We start from the raw sequence: 18,879 nt of genomic DNA, 5'->3' as shown, positions 1-18,879 counted from the left end.
GAACAAATTTGTTTGGTGACGGCACTCAAACAGCCTTCTGGAATGAATTATGGCTGAAACTTGGGGTTCCACTGTATTATATGTTACATGGTGCAGCAGCTATAAATACATACTGTATACAATGTGTGTTCACGAATTAAAGTTTTATAAATCTGAAAAAAAATACAGATATTCAGGAAGGCCTCATCCATCAAGCAGTCCAGATTTGTGGTGTTCTACTTATTGGTAATCTTTATCAAATATCTCAGCATAATATATAAACAACAAGCACCTGAAATAGTTAAGCTATGGAGGGACAATACATGTATCTGTTTATGTATACATTTCATATAATCTATTCAGGATAACTCATACTGTCTTTATGGACACTCAGTGTGGGGCTGCCATACTATGTACTCATACTGCACACTCAAACCTCACTCAACCACAAACATCAAGAACAAGAGATTTTCTTTAGACTAGCAATTCCAAGTAATGCGAGGAACGACAGTAACATTGCGAAGCACGTAGGTGGTTCATCCCACCAGAATGAGAGAAGTACTTACAGTTAACTGAGATTGGAGTCAGTGACATCATTTGTTAAACTAGAGTTTCTTGTTGTGTTTGTGTTCAGTACGGATGAATGAGGTGTGACTGTACTAACTTGGTGTAATAAAGAATTCACTTGTAATTACATATAAAACATTTTAAAATTATTAAAAATTCAACATCCACAATTGTTTTATATTATGCAATTACTACACTAACTTTTTCATTTTATAATCAGAATAGTATTCATAAATTTAAAATATGCAACAGCAATTAAATTAAAGGATATTTTGATGCACAATGTTCTTATAAAATTCTCATGATATAACGGAGGTGAAACTCGTGGCTTTATCAACTCTCCAGCATTGTAGTTGATTTAAAACTAATATATTTATTTGCATGTGTATGTGTGTGTATACACATGCACACACACACACACACACACATGCACATACGCACACACACAGCAACCAGTGAAGAAGCAGGGCCCAAGCTATGATTCGACCCCTGCAACCACAGTTAGGTGAGTACATATACATGCTCACACACCCACACACACACATGCACATATGCACACACACAGCGACCAGTGAAGAGGCAGGGCCCAAGCTATGATTCGACCCCTGCAACCACAGTTAGGTGAGTACATATACATGCTCACACGCTCTCACACACACACACACACGCACGCACCACGGTGAAGAGCGACCAGTGAAGAGGTGGGGCCAGGAGCTTGAACTCAACCCCTGCAAGCTCAACTAGGTGAGTACACACATGCACACACAAACAAGCAAACACACACACAACAGGCCTAGTGTCTCATTGACATGTGCCTAGTACAAAATGGTAACTAACTAACACAGGGATCAGTCCTAGGACCAGTGCTATTTTTGGTATATCTGAATGATATGACGGAAGGGACAGACTCAGAAGTGTCCCTGTTTGCAGATGATGTGAAATTAATGAGGAGAATTAAATCATATGAGGATCAGGCAGGACTACAGAGAGACCTGGACAAGCTGGAAGCTTGGTCCAGCAACTGGCTCCTCGAATTTAACCCCATCATATGCAAAGTCATGAAGATCAGGGAAGGGCAAAGAAGACTGCAGAGTATAGGCTAGGTGACCAAACACTGTAAACCTCACTCAAGGAAAAGGATTTTGGGGTGAGTATAATACCAAGCACATCTCCTGAGGTGCACATCAACCAGATAACTGCTGCAGCATATGGGCACCTTAGCAAACCTGAGAATAGCATTCTGACTCTGTACACCGTGTATGTCAGGCCCACAGCGGAGTATGCAGCACCAGTTTGGAACCCACACCTGGTCAAGCATGTCAGGAAATTAGAGAGAGTGCAAAGGTTTGCAACAAGGCTAGTTCCGGAGCTAAAGGAAATGTCCTATGAAGAAAGGTTAAGGGAAATCGGCCTGACGACACTGGAGGACAGGAGGTTTAGGGAAGACATGATAACGACATATAAAATACTACGAGAAATTGACAAGGTAGACAGAGACAGGATGTTCCAAAGATGGGACACAGAAATAAGGGGTCACGATTGGAAGACGAAGACTCAGACGAGTCGAAGAGGTGTTTGGAAGTATTTCTTTAGTCATGGAGTTGTCAGGAAGTGGAATAGTCTGGCAAGTGATGTAGTGGAGGCAGGAACCATACATAGTTCTAAGATGAGGTATGATAAAGCTCATGAAGCACAGGGAGAGAACCTAGTAATGATCAGTGAAGAGGCAGGGCCCCTGCAACCACAAATAGATGAGTACAAATTGGTGAATACACTCTCTCTTTCTCACTCATAAATTTGCAAATGGCCATTTTTTTTTTTTTAACATACATTATCTCTCAGTCCACAGCAGGATTCGAACCTGCACACACTGTACAAGAGCACACAGTACTTTTGTCACTCAGCCAGATCCCAGTGTAGTTCTGATAGTTGAATGGGTGGTTTCCCGTCCTCAAAAAATAGAACGGAAGGAATACTAGCAAAGTAACTAGAAATTGGGTCGAATTGGACATTGGAATTTGCCTAAAATAATACTCAAAATAAACATAATCACTGATGTGTAAATTGTGCCCAGACTGCTAACTTTGTGCCAACCACTCTCACAAGTCTGCTGGATGCTCAAGTTCATCAACCTCAAAGCCTCTTATACCCTATTCACTAACCATTGCCAGGATGATCCTCCCTCCTACCTTCCACCCCTGATCTATACACAAACTTGGTCACCTCACATTGCTTTAAAATATCCACACTCCAAATTCCCTGCATGATACTCACACCACACATTGTTCTCCAAAAATAACATCTCTGCTGCTTTCAGCCTCCTTTTCACTGAAGCATTCAAAACTCATGCCTCACACCCATATCAGAAAGTTTCACTTTCTGAAAGGAGGGCAGCCAGGATGAGGAATGAAAATGAGGTTGGAAAGGATTCCTATGCACCATGTAGAATTAAGAATGTGCAAGTATTACTTGCAACTACTAGACAGCCCACATATACATGAGAGAATCTTATGACAACGTTTCGGTCCAACTTGTAAATGATGCAAGTCAGACCAAAATGTCATCACTGGCTTCTCTCTTCTGTGTGTGGGTTATTTATGTATTGTTCTAGTCATGGTATTCTGCCTTTTTTTTTTTTTGAGCTACTAAGTAAGTTCTCTAGGATGGTATTGAGAACAAGTTGGGGGAAATTATAATAAGGGGTAACTTTGATAAACTTAACATGTCTCTTCATGGCACCTGGGAAGTACAATGCCTGCACTCTAAAGAAGGGGTTTGGGATATTTGCTGTTTAAAGTGACATCTAAACTGTTGTATTTGTTCACCTCTGAAAAGACAGTTGTAGTGTGAATGATGGTAAAGTGTTTCTTTTTTAAAAAGGGTTACCCACCCTTGGTGGGAGACAGCCAGTGTGTTAAATAAAAATTAAACAGACATAGAACTATAATGGACAATTCTATCATATATCAAAATATCTTAATATTTACAGTGCTTGTTAACCCTTTCATTCTCTCTCATGTAGATCTACATATGTGGGGTCAGTTTCTCTATCTAGAGCTATGTCTTAATCATAGTACCTTCAAATAAGCTAAGTGGTAAATTTTGGCCTATAGATATATATAAAAAAAAATGGATCTGTGCAATGGGGATGCAGGGTATAAAAAAAATCTTGGCCTACACAGTGCATGATAGGAACAACTAACCCTTACCTTGTATTTGGGCTAAAATAGCAACTTTGAGTATTCTAGGATAATTTTCATAGTTCTGTTAGCTGTTTCTTGGTACCAATTGATAAACTGGAAGACATTAATGAAATGGAGATGAATTTGGTTAGTTTCAGAGGGCAAGTGGCCTGAAAGATGTCTCAGTGATGGAAATACAGTGGAACCTTGATGTTTGAATGCACTGGACCTCAAATGAACAGCAACCTGGACAATCTTGTTCAGAAAAAAATGACCCGGACTTTGAACGTTTTTCTGGAGTCCGAAAGCACTGACTTGTTTACAATTCAGCTGTAAAAAAAACTTTACAGGAAAGCCGTTTCAAAATTGCTTTGAAGTGACCTTTGACACTGACCTAACTCTCAGAGACTTTTGGAAGAGTCAGTTCAACATCCTCCAGTGTCAGGGGGGCTTACAATTAAGCCTGGTAAATGCTGTTTTGGACATGAAACCTTTTTCAGTTCGAACACCACCTAGGAACCAATTACAGTGAACCCTCGTTTTTCATGATTAATCCATTCCAGAGAGTCTGCTGAAAGTCGAAATTCACAAATGGCGAAACCATTTTCCCCTTAAGAAATAATGGAAATCCAATTAATCCGTTCCAGACACCCAAAAATTAAAAAAAAAAAAAAAAAATTCAAATTAAATAAAAATTTACATACAGAAAACAATGAGAAATCAAGTACATACATATATAAAATAATAATAACATTACACTTACCTTTATTGAAGACTTCTGGGTGGATGGAAGATGAGAGGAGGGGAGACGATGAAGGTACACTATTGTTCAGAAGGGGAATCCCCTTCCATAAAGACTTAGGTACCAAGTCCTTTTCCGGGATTACTTCCCTTCTGTCCAGAGAGCTCTGTTCCTGGCGTTTCTTTAACCCTTCCAGGGTTTCCAACATACTAGTACGACTTACTCACCAGGGTTTTTGACGTACTAGTACCCATAAATTCTAGCGCCCTCAAATCTAGTGAGAGAAAGCTGGTAGGCCTACATATGAAAGAATGGGTCTATGTGGTCAGTGTGCGCAGTATAAAAAAAATCCTGCAGCACACAGTGAGTAATGAGAAAAAAAACTTTGACAGTGTTTTTGGTTTAAAACAGTGACTTTGTACTGTATTTTCGTATGGTATTTATGATGGTATTCTAGTTTTCCTGGTCTGTTATAGAATGGAAGACATATTACAGAAATTGAGACGATTTTGATTGGTTTTACAATGAAAATTACCTTGAAATTGAGCTCAAAGTAGCAGAAATCTTCGATTTTTGCCAAAGTTCAAAGGTAAACATGTCAGCATAGTTGCTGATCCCTGTGTTGTATAGCATATTAGTATCATCCATGTGCTTTAGATAGGAGATCCCTTTTAGGCCTGTGACTTTGTGTGACGTCACAGGATGCGCATATGTACGTTCGTACCTCTGCCTCGGTCTCAGTCGGCGGTAGATCATCCAGACTAGGACAGGCAGAGGCTGGGCTCCATTTCCCATCATCACAGTCTGACAATATATGTTACCATCCAACAAGTGTGTCTACCTTCAACCCTCGATATCTCCATTTAAGAACCCCTACAATAAATGGTGGCAACGGAGGGCCTGTAATTCTGACGATTACAGCGATTTCTGGAGATAAATTTCGACCGAGCCTGCCATCTTGTGAGTAGGCCTACCGAGAAGGTTAACGCCAGCCAGCTATCTCAAGTCAGCTACTCTCTCAAGCTCCTACCAGCTTCTACACCATTCACTGGTCAGTCTCTTTGTATTAGTGTTTATCTGCTTATTTGCATCACTCCCGAGGGGTTGACCCGAGTTTACAAAATAAGCCAGCTTCCAGTCTGTGGTGGGGGAGTCAGAACAACGGAGCCCAGTCGAGCCTATTCTACTCCATCCAGTTCCTTTGCCTGCCAAGCCATCTTCCACCCCTGCTGTGCTCATCGTGTGAAGTTATCAAGCTATTCTGTGTGAAGGGTTAAGATAAGCCAGCTAGCAACTAACCCAGGTGTCTTACCCCAGTACTCAAGCAAGCCACGTGAGTAGTCTTCATCGCTTGTGATTCAAGCTCCAAGCAATTCTGAGTGCTCTTTTTCATCCTTGTGGTGTTGTGGTATTTCGTGGGTGTATTTTAAGCTAGCCAGCTTAGAATATCTTCGCGGCAGTGTGGCTGTCCTCAGTGAGGCTTACGCCATTCAACCCATAGGCCCAACCACCCACTCACCACGTGTCTCACCATTGTCCGGTCTTAGCCCTGTTTACCCACAAACCCAACCACTATCACTGTGTTGTGGTACTCACCCAATCTCTACCAGTGTTTTGGTGCACTACTAAGGGTTGTAGCACCATATTTTAAGGACCACATAGGGGGTCAAGAGCTAGAGTGTGTTTTGCGCCACCGTTGAAAGCCTCCTGTGTGTAGTCTATCGTCGATGTAAGCGCATCCTGTGACGTCACACAAAGTCACAGGCCTAAAAGGGATCTCCTATCTAAAGCACATGGATGATACTAATATGCTATACAACACAGGGATCAGCAACTATGCTGACAAACAAATCATGCTATGCATCCAATACAAGTCAACTGGTGAGTCTAATATTCTTTCACAAGTGCACTGATATTATTTATACCATTTCTACACTAATACAGTAGTCTGCATAACAGTAAATCTTCTATTTTTTGTGAGAATAAAAATTCAAAGTGGAAAGCAAAAGAATGTAAGAGGGGTGTGGGGACGTGACTAATGGACAGAGGAAATGTTATTTTAGTGCCAGGAATATCTTTCTTGTTTATTCTAGACCCTATTTGGAAATTGGCATCTTTTGAAATTTGTGTGATATTGGCAAAATTGCTAAATTCTGACCACTTTATTGGATAGTTGAAATCAGTAAATGGGTGGTTTCTTGTACTAATTCGACAGAAAAAATGGAGTTCTAGCAAAATAGTTATGATTTTTGTCGACTAGTATACTGGAATTGGCCGAAAATAGGGCTCAAAGTAGGCAAAATCGCCAATGCGTAAACATCGTAGAGACTGCTAACTTCGCGAAAGCATAATTCCGTAAGTTTTCCATCAAATTTCATACTTTTGGTGTCATTATGATTGGGGAAAGTTTCTCTATCTTTTCATAAGAAAAAAAGTTTTTTTTTTTTTTTTTGAAAATTTGGCGACCATGAGAACAAGTCTGGGAAAGGGCCTGTCAACCCTGAAAGGATTAAAAACATCCCTAAAATAGGACACAGCATTGTCATTGTACATGTTGCCAATACGGCCTGCAACAGCTTTGTCAGGGTGAAGCTCATCCATAAATGTTTGCACCTTTGTCCACATTGCACAAATGTCCTTAATCTTTGAAGAAGGCAACTTCCTCCTCCTCTAAAGCAATTTCCTAAGCTGTGACCTGTTGCTGTTGCAGATGAAGGTCTTGCAGCTCTACAGTGGTTAGCTCCTCATTGTGGTCCCATTCACCAACTCTTCCACATCCTTGAAACTCGCATCCAACCCCATGGAATTCCTCAATGCCACAATACTTTCCACAACTGGCATAGGCTCCTCAGGGTTAGCCCCAAACCCTTCAAAATCCCTCTCTTGTACACATTGTGGCCACAATTTTCTCCAAGCAGAGTTCAAAGTCCTGGAAGTTACTCCCTCCCAAGCTTTACCTATAAGGTTTATGCAATGGAGGATACTGAAGTGATCTTTCCAGAACTCTCTTAGGGCCAATTCAGTGTCTGAGGTCACTTCAAAGCACTTTTGAAACAATGCTTTGGTGTACAGTTTTTTGAAGTTTGAAATTACCTGCTGGTCCATGGGCTGGAAGAGAGGAGTGGTATTAGGGGGCAAGAACTTCACTTTGATGAAACAAAACTCCTGCACCATTTGCTCATTTGAGCAGGAGCATTGTCCATTACCAGGAGGCACTTGAGTTCCAATTTATTTTCCAGGAGGTATTTCTTCACACGGGGCCAAACACTTCATTAAACCAATCAAGGAAAATGTCCCTCATGACCCATGCCTTACTGTTAGCCTTCTACATCACAAATTAGCCTTGGCAACACTGTTTTTCTTGAACACTCTGGGATTTTCAGAGTGATACACCAGTACAAGCTTCGCTTTGAAATCCCCACTAGCATTACTACAAAACATGAGAGTTAGCCTGTCTTTCATAGGTTTGTGTCCTGGAAGTGCCATTTCCTCCTGCATGATGTAGGTCCTCTTTGGCATTTTCTTCCAAAACAGGCCTGTTTTGTCACAACTGAACACTTGTTGGGGTTTGAATTGTTCAATCTCTATGTACCCCTTGACCTCCTGAACATACTTTTCAGCCGCTTTTTGTCAGCACTTGCAGCCTCGCCATGCCTTACCACACTGTGTATGCCACTACACTTCTTAAATCTCTCAAACCAGCTTTTGCACTCATTGCAGGCATTTTCTTTATGAGATCGTCATGCAACTGCCTTGCCTTTTCACAAATTATCGGCTGCATAACACTATCTCCTGCTAACTGTTATGGGAAATCCACACCAACAATAACCTCTCCACTTCTTCGAGGATTTGCGATCTCTTTTTTGTCAGCATATCTACCTCCTTTGCAAAAACAGCTTCCTTGATTTCCTTTCCCTTCACCATGACTGAAGTGATGGTTGAATGGGGTTTGCCATACATCCTGGCAAGCTCTGAAATACGCACTCCACTTTCATATTTTTTCAATTATTTCTTTCTTTAATTCGATCGTGTTTCTCACTTTCTTTACCAAAGGACTGTCACTAGCTTTCTTTCGGCCCATGATGACTTATTTAGCAGTTGGAAGCACAAAAAGAATGGAATATTACTAAATGTATCGTACGAATGCGTGGGATGATGGTCACTCGCTGATAAACAATGGCACACTAAGTGTGAATGGTGCGGGAGACTGGCTTTGTGTGCGCGCTGATGCTGGACACATACCGGACGAGTGCCGAATCACGAGGCCAATCACGAACCGCGAAGCTATATTTTGCCAAAAAAAGTGGCCACCCTGTATACTTACATACTGTGCTGGCGTGCAGGTACACATTAAAATCACTAAGTCTCTCTCTACTCTTGATGCCACATTAATAATAATAATATCTTGGGTACATTAAATGTTGTATATTACATTAATATAGACATTTCCATTAATCCATCTATGATATTTTTCTTCAAAATTATGTAATAAACATGCTATGTAACATATAAACATGATAAATACACCCCACAGTAGAATAAATTAACATAAATATGAAATGTGGTAACTAGGAGACTTGTAGGAGTGACAGCAAGAATAATGTTTTCTCTAGTCCAACATCAGAGAAAATGTGTACACTATAATATTACTGGGGGTAACTAGAAAATTATTCCTTTCATATGCCTTCACTCAGAGTCATTTCTTTTAAAAATGGTGTTATATAAGAATGGGAGTATTCCTCTTTATTTATTCTACTGTATCAATGTGGAGACAACTTGTACACAATGTAAAGTGTTTGTATTATGGTATAATACAAATGTGTATGAGCGAAAACCAGACGCGTTCACCTGGTTTGTCGACATACTCTGCATCTCTTCTCTCTCGTGTACTCATTCTCTCACTCTCTCTCTCATTTATTTGTTTTATCTCATTTACTCACCTTTCACCCTACATTAACAATTAAATGGTCCAAATGTATATATATGTCCTCTCGCGTAGCGCCCCAAACGTATATACGTATACGTTTCCTTTTTCTTTTGTTCAACTTTGGCACGATAAGCCTGAGTCGCCTAAACATGAAAGAATGGGTGTGCGCACTCACTGTGTGCCATATGAAAAAAAATGGAGATGCCTGGGTACCATATGCTCTTTTTTCCTATTAAAAAAAAAACTATTTTTTTCTCTCAAAAAATTTGGGGCGCTATGCGAAAGAACGTATGTATACGTTTGGACCGTTTAAAGGTTAAGACTACAAATATTTTAAGGTAATTAATGAATGTACAGGACATTGGACCCCCAACTTACGATGGCTTCAACTTATGATAAAACCAACTTACGATGCTTGTCAGCATAAAAATTTGACCCCAACTTACGGTGAAAAACTCGACTTACATCATTCGTCCCGAACATGGCCGTCTGGCTTTAGCGCCTCAGCTGAGCTAGTGTGACATTGTTTACAAGCCAGGGCGGACGGTTGCACGCATACATTCGATAAATTTTGTATTATTCCAGTGTTTTTAGTGCTTGAAACTGCTAAATAAGCCACCATGGGCCCAAAGAAAGCTTATAGTGCCAACCCTGTGGTAAAAAGGGTGAGAAATACTATCGAAATACTATCATACCATGGTCAGCTGCTGCTGCACCACGGTCAGCTGTACTACTCGAAGATGTGGAGAGACTGTTGTTGGTGTGGCTTATCAAGAATACCGAGAAACAATTAACCCCAGAGGGTTAGCCACCCAGGATAACCCAAGAAAGTCAGTGTGTCATCGAGGACTGTCTAACTTATTTCCATTGGGGTCCTTAATCTTGTCCCCCAGGATGCAACCCACACCAGCCGACTAACAGCCAGGTGAACAGGAAAAAATGCCTGGAACTAGTGCTCATATTGGTGAATTTAAGGCCACCAAAGGTTGGTTTGAGAGATTTAAGAATCGTAGTGGCATAAACAGTGTGATAAGACCTGTTCTGGAAGAAAATGCCAAACAGGACCTACATTACTCAGGAGAAAAAGGCACTCCCAGGACACAGTGTCTCATCACTCATCACCACATCTTCAATAAAGGTAAGTGTCATTTATTCTTCATTTAGTACACTAGTACATGTATATGCACAATATATATTGTGCATGTATCCTTCTTTTTGTGTAGGAAAATGTATATTTCATGTGGTAAAAATTTTTTTTTTCATACTTTTGGGTGTCTTGAACGGATTAAATTGATTTCCATTATTTCTTATGGGGAAACTTAATTCGACTTACGATAATTTCGTCTTACGATATGCTCTCTGGAACGAATTAATATCGTAAGTCAGGGGTCCACTGTATATGTATTTTACGCATGGGTGGGGTGGGCTGACATGGCTGGCTACCATGCTTCCCAAACCTGACTTCCTACAAATAAATACTACTCACCTCTCACCCTACATTAAGACTACAAATATTATAAGGCAATTAATGAATGTACTGTGTATGTATTTTATCGCTCTGGGGCATTTTAAATGTCGTAGTATATTATGTGTGGGTGGGGTGGGGTGGGCTGACCTGGTTGGCTACCATACCTCCCACCTAACTTCCTACAAATAAATACGACTCACCTCTTACCCTACATTGAGACTACAAATATTTTAAGGTAAGTAATGGGTATAGTGTGTGTGTACTTTACTTTTTATTGTTTTTAATGCCTAGTTCTATTGCTAACTTAATATATGTTATTGTAAACTTATCTGGCATTTATATGCATTTATACGTGGCAAAAAAATGGTGTTCTGCTTTCCAGCAGTAGCCTGGAACCTAACCTGCCATGCAAGTGGGGTTCTACTGTGTATATATTTTTCTTCTTTCAACAAACCGGTCATATCCCACCAAGGCAGGGTGGCCCAAAAAGAACAACAAAAGCTTCTCTTTTTAACTTTGGTAATGTATACAGGAGAAGGGGTTACTAGCCCCTTGCTCCCGGCATTTTAGTCACTTCTTATGACACACTTGGCTCTTGGAGCAAGGATCTCTTTCCCTCCCCCCATACACACACACACACACATAGGGCCAAGCACTAAGAATCGACCCCTGCAACCACAATTAGGTGAGTACACACGTGTGCATGCACACATACATGCGCACACACGTGCACACACACGCACGCACATGCATGACATGATGGAAGGGATAGACTCAGAGGTGTCCCTGTTCACAGATGATGTGAAGTTAATGAGGAGAATTAAATCAGATGAGGATCATGCAAGACTTCAAAGAGACCTGGACAGACTGGACACCTGGTCCAGCAACTGGCTTCTCGAATTCAACCCTGCCAAGTGCAAAGTCATGAAGATCAGAGAAGGGCAAAGAAGACCACAGACAGAGTATAGGCTAGATGGCCAAACACTGCAAACCTCACTCAAGGAGAAAGATCTTGGGGTGAGTATAACACCAAGCACGAGCACATCTCCAGAAGCACACATCAACCAGATAACTGCTGCAGCATATGGGTGCCTGGAAAACCTGAGATTAGCATTCCAATACCTAAGTAAGGAATCTTTCAAGACACTGTACACTGGGTACGTCAGGCCCATACTGGAGTATGCAGCACTAGTTTGGAACCCGCACTGGGTCAAGCATGTTAAGAAATTAGAGAAAGTGCAAAGGTTTGCGACAAGGTTAATTCCAGAGGTAAGGGGAATGTCCTACGAAGAAAAGTTAAGGGAAATCGGCCTGACAACACTGGAGGACAGGAGGGTTAGGGGAGACATGATAATGACATACAAACTACTGCGTGGAATAGACAAGGCGGACAGACAAGATGTTCCAGAGGGGGGACACGGAAATGAGGGGTCACTCTTGGAAGTTGAAGACGCAGATGAGTCACAGGGATGTTACGAAGCATTTCTTCAGTCATCAGAGTGGTCAGGAAGTGGAACAGTCTGGCGAGTGATGTAGAGGCAGGAACCATACATAGCTTTACGATGAGGTATGATAAAGCTTAGGGAGAAAGAGGGCCTAGTAGCATTCAGTGAAGAGGCAGGGCCAGGAGCTAAGTCTCAACCCCTGCAACGACAATTAGGCGAGTACAATTAGGTGAGTACACACACACACACACACACACACATTTTATACAAGTAGCATTCTGACTTTTGGATTAATTTCATGACCATGGCCATTTGTAATCAATAAAGATGAGTATATAGTATTTAGCATGCATTACCAACTAGCTCCAATATCTTGCAACTTGTAACGTTTTATAATCATAAGCACTAGAGACTATCTTTCACCAGCACGCTCAATATTTATACCAGACACATTCAAATACACCAAACATTTGATATTCTATATAAAACTTGAGATGGCAGACAATATTAAAACATACAAACTTTAAAGTAAAGGTGCATTGAACATCCTCATATTGTTCGTTACAAATTTCCTACCAGTTGAAAATACACTGAAATAATATCTGATATTAAAATTCATAGATGCACTGAGTATTTAGTTATCACAGATCTAGAGGATGTAAATGTACTAGGAAAAGTTATTTGCATCTAGGATTCTTTCCCATGTTTCAAATTTCTACAGCACCACAAATAATGAAAAAGCCTAGTATGTGAGGCTCTGGACACATGCCAAGACATGTGTCACTGGGTATATGGTCATTATATAAAAGGCTGCACATCAATGTCAATACCTTAATTTCAGATCAATATTTGAGGAGTCAACAGGTAATAATTTACAAATAAAATAATCTTGTTTCCTCTAGGACTAGTAGCTCCCAACCTGTTATCTATGATGCTCCTCTTTTAGCATCTCTTAAGTTAATGATACCCAACTTGACAATAAAATACTGCATTCTATTCATGATCAAGTATTTATTAACACTATAAAACTGAACTATAGAATGAACTTTTTTGTTAAGAGTAAAGGAATTTAGATGGCTTTACGACCCCAAGAGGTTCTGACCCTAGGGTGGGGAACTTCTGAACTAGAGGAAAACAAAAATAAAGCCCATACCATCATATATAAGCTGTACACATGAACAAAGTAGCTTTCATATGGATATTTTAAAACCAGGTACTAAACAAATCCTCAACATGTAACCAACACTCATTTTTATGTAAGTTCAATCAGTTTCTCTGAATATATAAAAAGTTTTTATGTATCCTGGAAGTGATGGTAAATCTTCTTATATACCTATTTCAGTTATAGTAAAATCTATTTATTTCCAGTAGTAAAATGTCTCCATTTTGTTAAACCTCACGAGCATTATTTCTTTCACATAATTCCACACAATAGTTAATCAAATACCTCAGTCCAAAGTCACAGACACACAATGAAGACCAAGCTTGTATCTTTGTCTACATACTGACAATACTTCATTTTTCCTTAATATCAACAGTGAGATTCTTTAATATATTTAATTAACAAGTTGTAGAGTTATGAGTAAGAAATCAATTAAATAAAATTATGGATGAGTATAGATATACAAATCTTTGTTTTATATCACAATGCACAGCACATTAAATATATGTAGGAAATTACACTATAATGTGTATGATTAATACTAAAAAACTTTAAAAAAGTTATCTCAATGTCTGTGACCTAAATCTTCCTCATTCAGTTAACCAGGACATCCATCACTTCTAATTTTGATGCTCTATACTTTCTGTTGGTCATGGTGATGACAGTGGCAGAAGCAGCAACAGTAGCAGCTGCTGTTACCCTCAGATGCTGTTATTTATTTCAGCTACTGTTTATTTCAGTTGCTGCTGATGATTTCAACTACTGCTATAACTGTATTGCTGATTTCAGTTGCTTTTGCTGCTGCTTTCAGCTCATTAGAAGTGTTGAGAGACTTACAAATGACTCATGCTTGTACTGAGAAGCAAGGAAGCACATATACAGTAACAAAGGATGTGTGTGCATTTGCATATGGGGGAGTAAAGGAATAAAAGAACAAAAGGGAAAAAACAAGATTAAGAATGTGACAACATTAATCAAACAAATGGCTATGAAAAGTATACAGAAATTCAAGAGATCATAGTGTTGGTGTAGTGAGTGTTGTTAAAGAGGAGCTCTTAGTAGGAGACAAGATGATAGCCCCTTTATATAGTAAAGGGTACATAGCCTCCTTATATAGCAATGAGTGAGAAGCCCCTTTATGCAGGTATGGGTTGATAGTTTCTAAATTTATACAGCAAAGAGTGGGCAGCCCCTTATATAGGAAAGTGTAGGCAGCCACTTTGTATAGGAAAGTGTTATCAACTCATTTTTACAGAAAAGGGTGAGAGCCTCTTTATACAGCAAAAGGTGAAAAGCCCCTTTATACAGCTAAGTGAAAAGCCCCTTTATACAGCAAAGGGTGAGTAGCCCTTTTATATAGTAGAGAGAGGGTATGTAGCCCCATGTGTGTGCTTCCAGGTGTGACCAACTAACTTATCTAAAATGACAACAGCAAAACAAATAAGAAATGCTGAAGAACAATTATTTTCTCAATTGCTGTGCATAACAAAAGTCTTATACTATAAAACAATAATAATTTATATCATAAAAATATTATTTTCTGTACAATATCACAATACACATTTCACTTTCATTTAGCTTAAATTTAAAATCTCTGAAACTTCACACCATTAATTAGTGTACAATTCCTAGCTCTTCCTGTAGCTAAAATTTGTTTCCGAGAGGAATTATTTATACGAGCTTCAAACTCCTTCTATAAAAATCTAAAATTTTCAACTAGTGATAAAAATTAATTTTTACCTTTGGAAAGGTGGAAATCCTGACCATGAAAAAGCACGGAAGTTCACCCTAATTACAAAGTTTCCACAAGGTGAGTCATATAAAATAAGTGTACAGATACAAAACATAAAATATTTGAGTAAATTTATGTAAAGCTTCACCAATATGACTTTTTAAATGAAATTATATTTCATGTGGAAAGTTACCATTACTCCATGTACACACCAGCCTATAATTCATAACAGGAAAACCATGCTGTCTTGGCATACGGCATATACATAACTGACACAATGCTGTTATCACCTCTCATTAACAATCTTTAAATTTGTATCTACATAGACACATCTTGCTACCTCGGTAGCAATTGTCAAGAGGAATGAATGGTGTCATAATTAAAAAAACTGACCTAAGTAAAATCAACAAAAATTATGACCATGAAATATGATCTATAAACTAAAAGTTCAATGATGTATATACTGAATATTTCCAAAAATGAGAGATAAAAACTAAATAGTTTTAAAATATGCGTTCATTATGTGAAAATGTGAAAACTAACCCATATAAATTCCTTAAAAGAATCAGTAAACAGCTTAAAAGTTTAAATTTTATAAATAAAATATTCCTGTAATACAACACATTTGAAATATTGCATAAAAAATTGGCACAAATCATACTGCAGTTGTAGCTACAGCATCCATGTGCGCCTGGAGAATCTGTGAAAATGTACGCTTGTGGGCGGATGTTCGGACGGATGCAATGGCCCGGAATAAAGCCTCTGCACAGAGGTCCTCTGGTAGACGAGTGAGAAACTGGGCAGCTGTGGCAGTGCACTCCTGGTTGGTAAGTACTGTATCATACAACTTCAAGATGCCTAAATAAAAAGAAAATGCAAATATTACTGAATTTTTGTCACTTAAAAAAATTATAACTGTCAAAATATTTTTTGGCCTACACATTATATTTGCAAATGCAAAAGCTTAAAGAGGAATACGCAAAATAAAGAGACTAAAAAAAATTATGTGATAATCCAATGTTGAAAATCTGGCATTGTATTCTCCCAGCCCTCCACCGCATATACAGTATACAGTGGAACCTCTACTTATGAGTGCATCCATGTGCGAGTTTTTCCAGATATGAGCAGTCGCTCGGTCGATTTTGTGTTTCCAGATGCGAGTTGGCCTCAAGGGATGTTCCTTGACACTGGTAAAGGGCTCTTGATCTTCATTTTGGGAAATGCATGTCAGTTGTGTGTTGGACTATCTTATTGAAACTTGGGCTTTGTATGGTGGAAAGATGCTTCTTAATGTACACCAAAAATGAAAGAAATTAGACCATAAATAACGGAGTTCACTTCTCAACCATTAGCCTCCCCTTAGCGGTATATTTTCGTATGGTTTTTATGGCTGTATTTTCGTTTTTTTTTCTCAGTTGATAGGATGGAAGATATACTACAGAAATAGATATGATTTTGATTGGTTTCATGATGAAAAGTACCTTGAAACTGAGCTCAAAGTAGCAGAAATGTTTGATTCTTTGGCGATGTTCAAGAGTGAACAAATGATGTCACCATCCAATACCTGTCCGATTGGCACTGCCCTCAGCCCTCACATATTGGAAAGCTCTTCAACATGCTAGCAGAAGTAGGAGCAGACATCACGAGGTAGCAGTGGCAGACAACATGAAGCAGCAGTGGCAGACAACATGAAGCAGCAGTAGCAGACCTTCTTGTACCCTATACTATAAGTGAGTTTCCAAAGGCCACCATGAGATGGCAGTCCACTCCACTCGCGGTGGAGGGAATTCTCGTGTTTTCCCTAAGTTTCATGCAGTTATTTTGTGAAATTTCTTGTTTCTAACCATGGGTCCTAAGAAAGCAATTGTAAAGGACAGTGCTGAGAAGAAAAAAACTAGGTGGAGGGTTAAGGACTTGGCCAGGCAGTACCAGCATACCACTTCATGATATATACAATAGTAAAGCAGGAGGAGTCAGTGACAAAGTGTAGCATTAAGAGTGTAGCAATTATAAGTCACACTCTGACTTTTTTGGGTTATCCTAGGTTCTCTACACACGTAGTCAGGAGCAGGAATGGCCGCTGTAGTGCCCCTATAAACCTCAACAACAATAATGGCCGCTGTCACCACCACTAGCCACATATGTAATGACATGTATTTTATTCATTCTACTGTATATATCATGTTTCTATGTTATTAATATTGTTTATTATGTCATATTAGATGAATTGTGATAGATAAATAAAGTGTAGAGTTGATATTAGGTAAATTATTGAAGTATTTTGTCATGCCTGGAATTCCACTGGAACGAATTAATTCCATTTCAGTTAATTTAAATGAGGAAAACTGAATCTGCAAACGAGCAAATCCAGATGCGAGCAAGGTCATGGAACGGATTAAACTTGTAAGTAGAGGTTCCAATGTACAGTCATAACTGAAGCAGTCATCCACATTTCAAAGCTGAAATGATTTTTTCGGAAGAAATGTCAAGATTTAATTGTACTGAAAATAAGTAATATCTGAGAAAACTGGATTTTTTCCAAAATTCTGATGTCTCAATTTAAATTGAGAGCATTGAAAATATTTTGGCAAATGGTATTCAGGAATGTTTGTACAAGTTTGGTGTACATATTGCCACTTATATGTTTTTGTAGCACTGCATAGAGATGACAACTGAGCTCACCAGTTGACTGAAAAATCAAGGGTCCACAGGGTGGTAAAAGACTAGTTCAGCAAAAAGGTCACTTTTATGAACAGACAAGTTCAGAAACCAAATGTAAAAAATCATAATATTCCTACACTTTGATTACTTAATAATTACCCATATAAATTTTAATATGATAATAAATTGTGCAAATACAGTGGACCCTTGGTTTTCGTGAGTCTCGGTTTTCATGAATTTTGGTTATCTGCAACTTTTTTCGTCAAAATACATGTATAGCCTTGGTTTTCTTGATTTCCCTTGGATTTTGGCAGTCATACAGAACGTGTCCCAGTGGAAGAGAGAGGGAAGAATGTGCTTTCTTCAGTGATTCAATGATTCTACGATATGTACGATACTAAAGCAGCAGGACTCAATAAAGGCTATAGTGCCAGCCAGTGATAAAGTGTAGCATTAACAGTGTAGCAAGAACATGTATGTTAAGTGATTAAGCAACAGAAAAAGGACGACATGAAACTTAACTCCTCCAATGTTATTGGAGGTATATAGGGCCACTGACAACACTGCCTCTGCTGCCACCTCCACCACCACTAATATATATACGGCTTATGCTGTCAGTGGCCCTTATAAACCCAACAATAACACCACCACCACTTACTCCTCATATATGTATTGACATATTTTATTCATTCTAGAGTATGTATCATGTTTCTGTGTTATTATTATTGTTTATTATGTCATATTAGATGAATTGTGATAGATAAATAATCCGTAGAGTTGATATTAGTGTCATATTCAAGCATTTTGTCCTGTCTCCAAACAATTAACTTGCCTCCCTTCCCTGTCTTCCATGCTCCAACAGAGTCTTCAATAAAGGTAAGTGTGATGTTAAATGTTCATTTAGAGTAGGGCCCCACTTATACGGGGGGTTAGGTTCCAGGCTATCGCCGGAAAGCAGACATCGCCGGAAAGCAGAACGCCATTTTTTCCATTTATAAATGCATATAAATGCCA

At 39.1% G+C, this 18,879-nt stretch overlaps 1 protein-coding gene across 1 annotated transcript in view; it reads right to left on the bottom strand.

Annotated features, from left to right (window-relative positions):
• Positions 1 to 3,136: 3,136 nt before the first annotated feature.
• LOC128703844 (TBC1 domain family member 14) overlaps positions 3,137 to 18,879 on the bottom strand; it is a 104,297-nt gene continuing 88,554 nt past the window's right edge. Inside the window, exon 6 of the mRNA XM_070103779.1 lies at positions 3,137 to 16,062. Coding sequence (XP_069959880.1) covers positions 15,860 to 16,062 — 203 coding nt within the window. The 3' untranslated portion in view covers positions 3,137 to 15,859. The remainder of the gene's footprint in view (positions 16,063 to 18,879) is intronic.

This window comes from Cherax quadricarinatus, chromosome 87 (genome assembly GCF_038502225.1).
Source record: "Cherax quadricarinatus isolate ZL_2023a chromosome 87, ASM3850222v1, whole genome shotgun sequence".
Lineage (NCBI taxonomy): Eukaryota > Metazoa > Arthropoda > Malacostraca > Decapoda > Parastacidae > Cherax > Cherax quadricarinatus.
The sequence above is the reverse complement of the archived record's forward strand: the minus strand, read 5'-3'. Positions and strand labels throughout refer to the sequence as shown.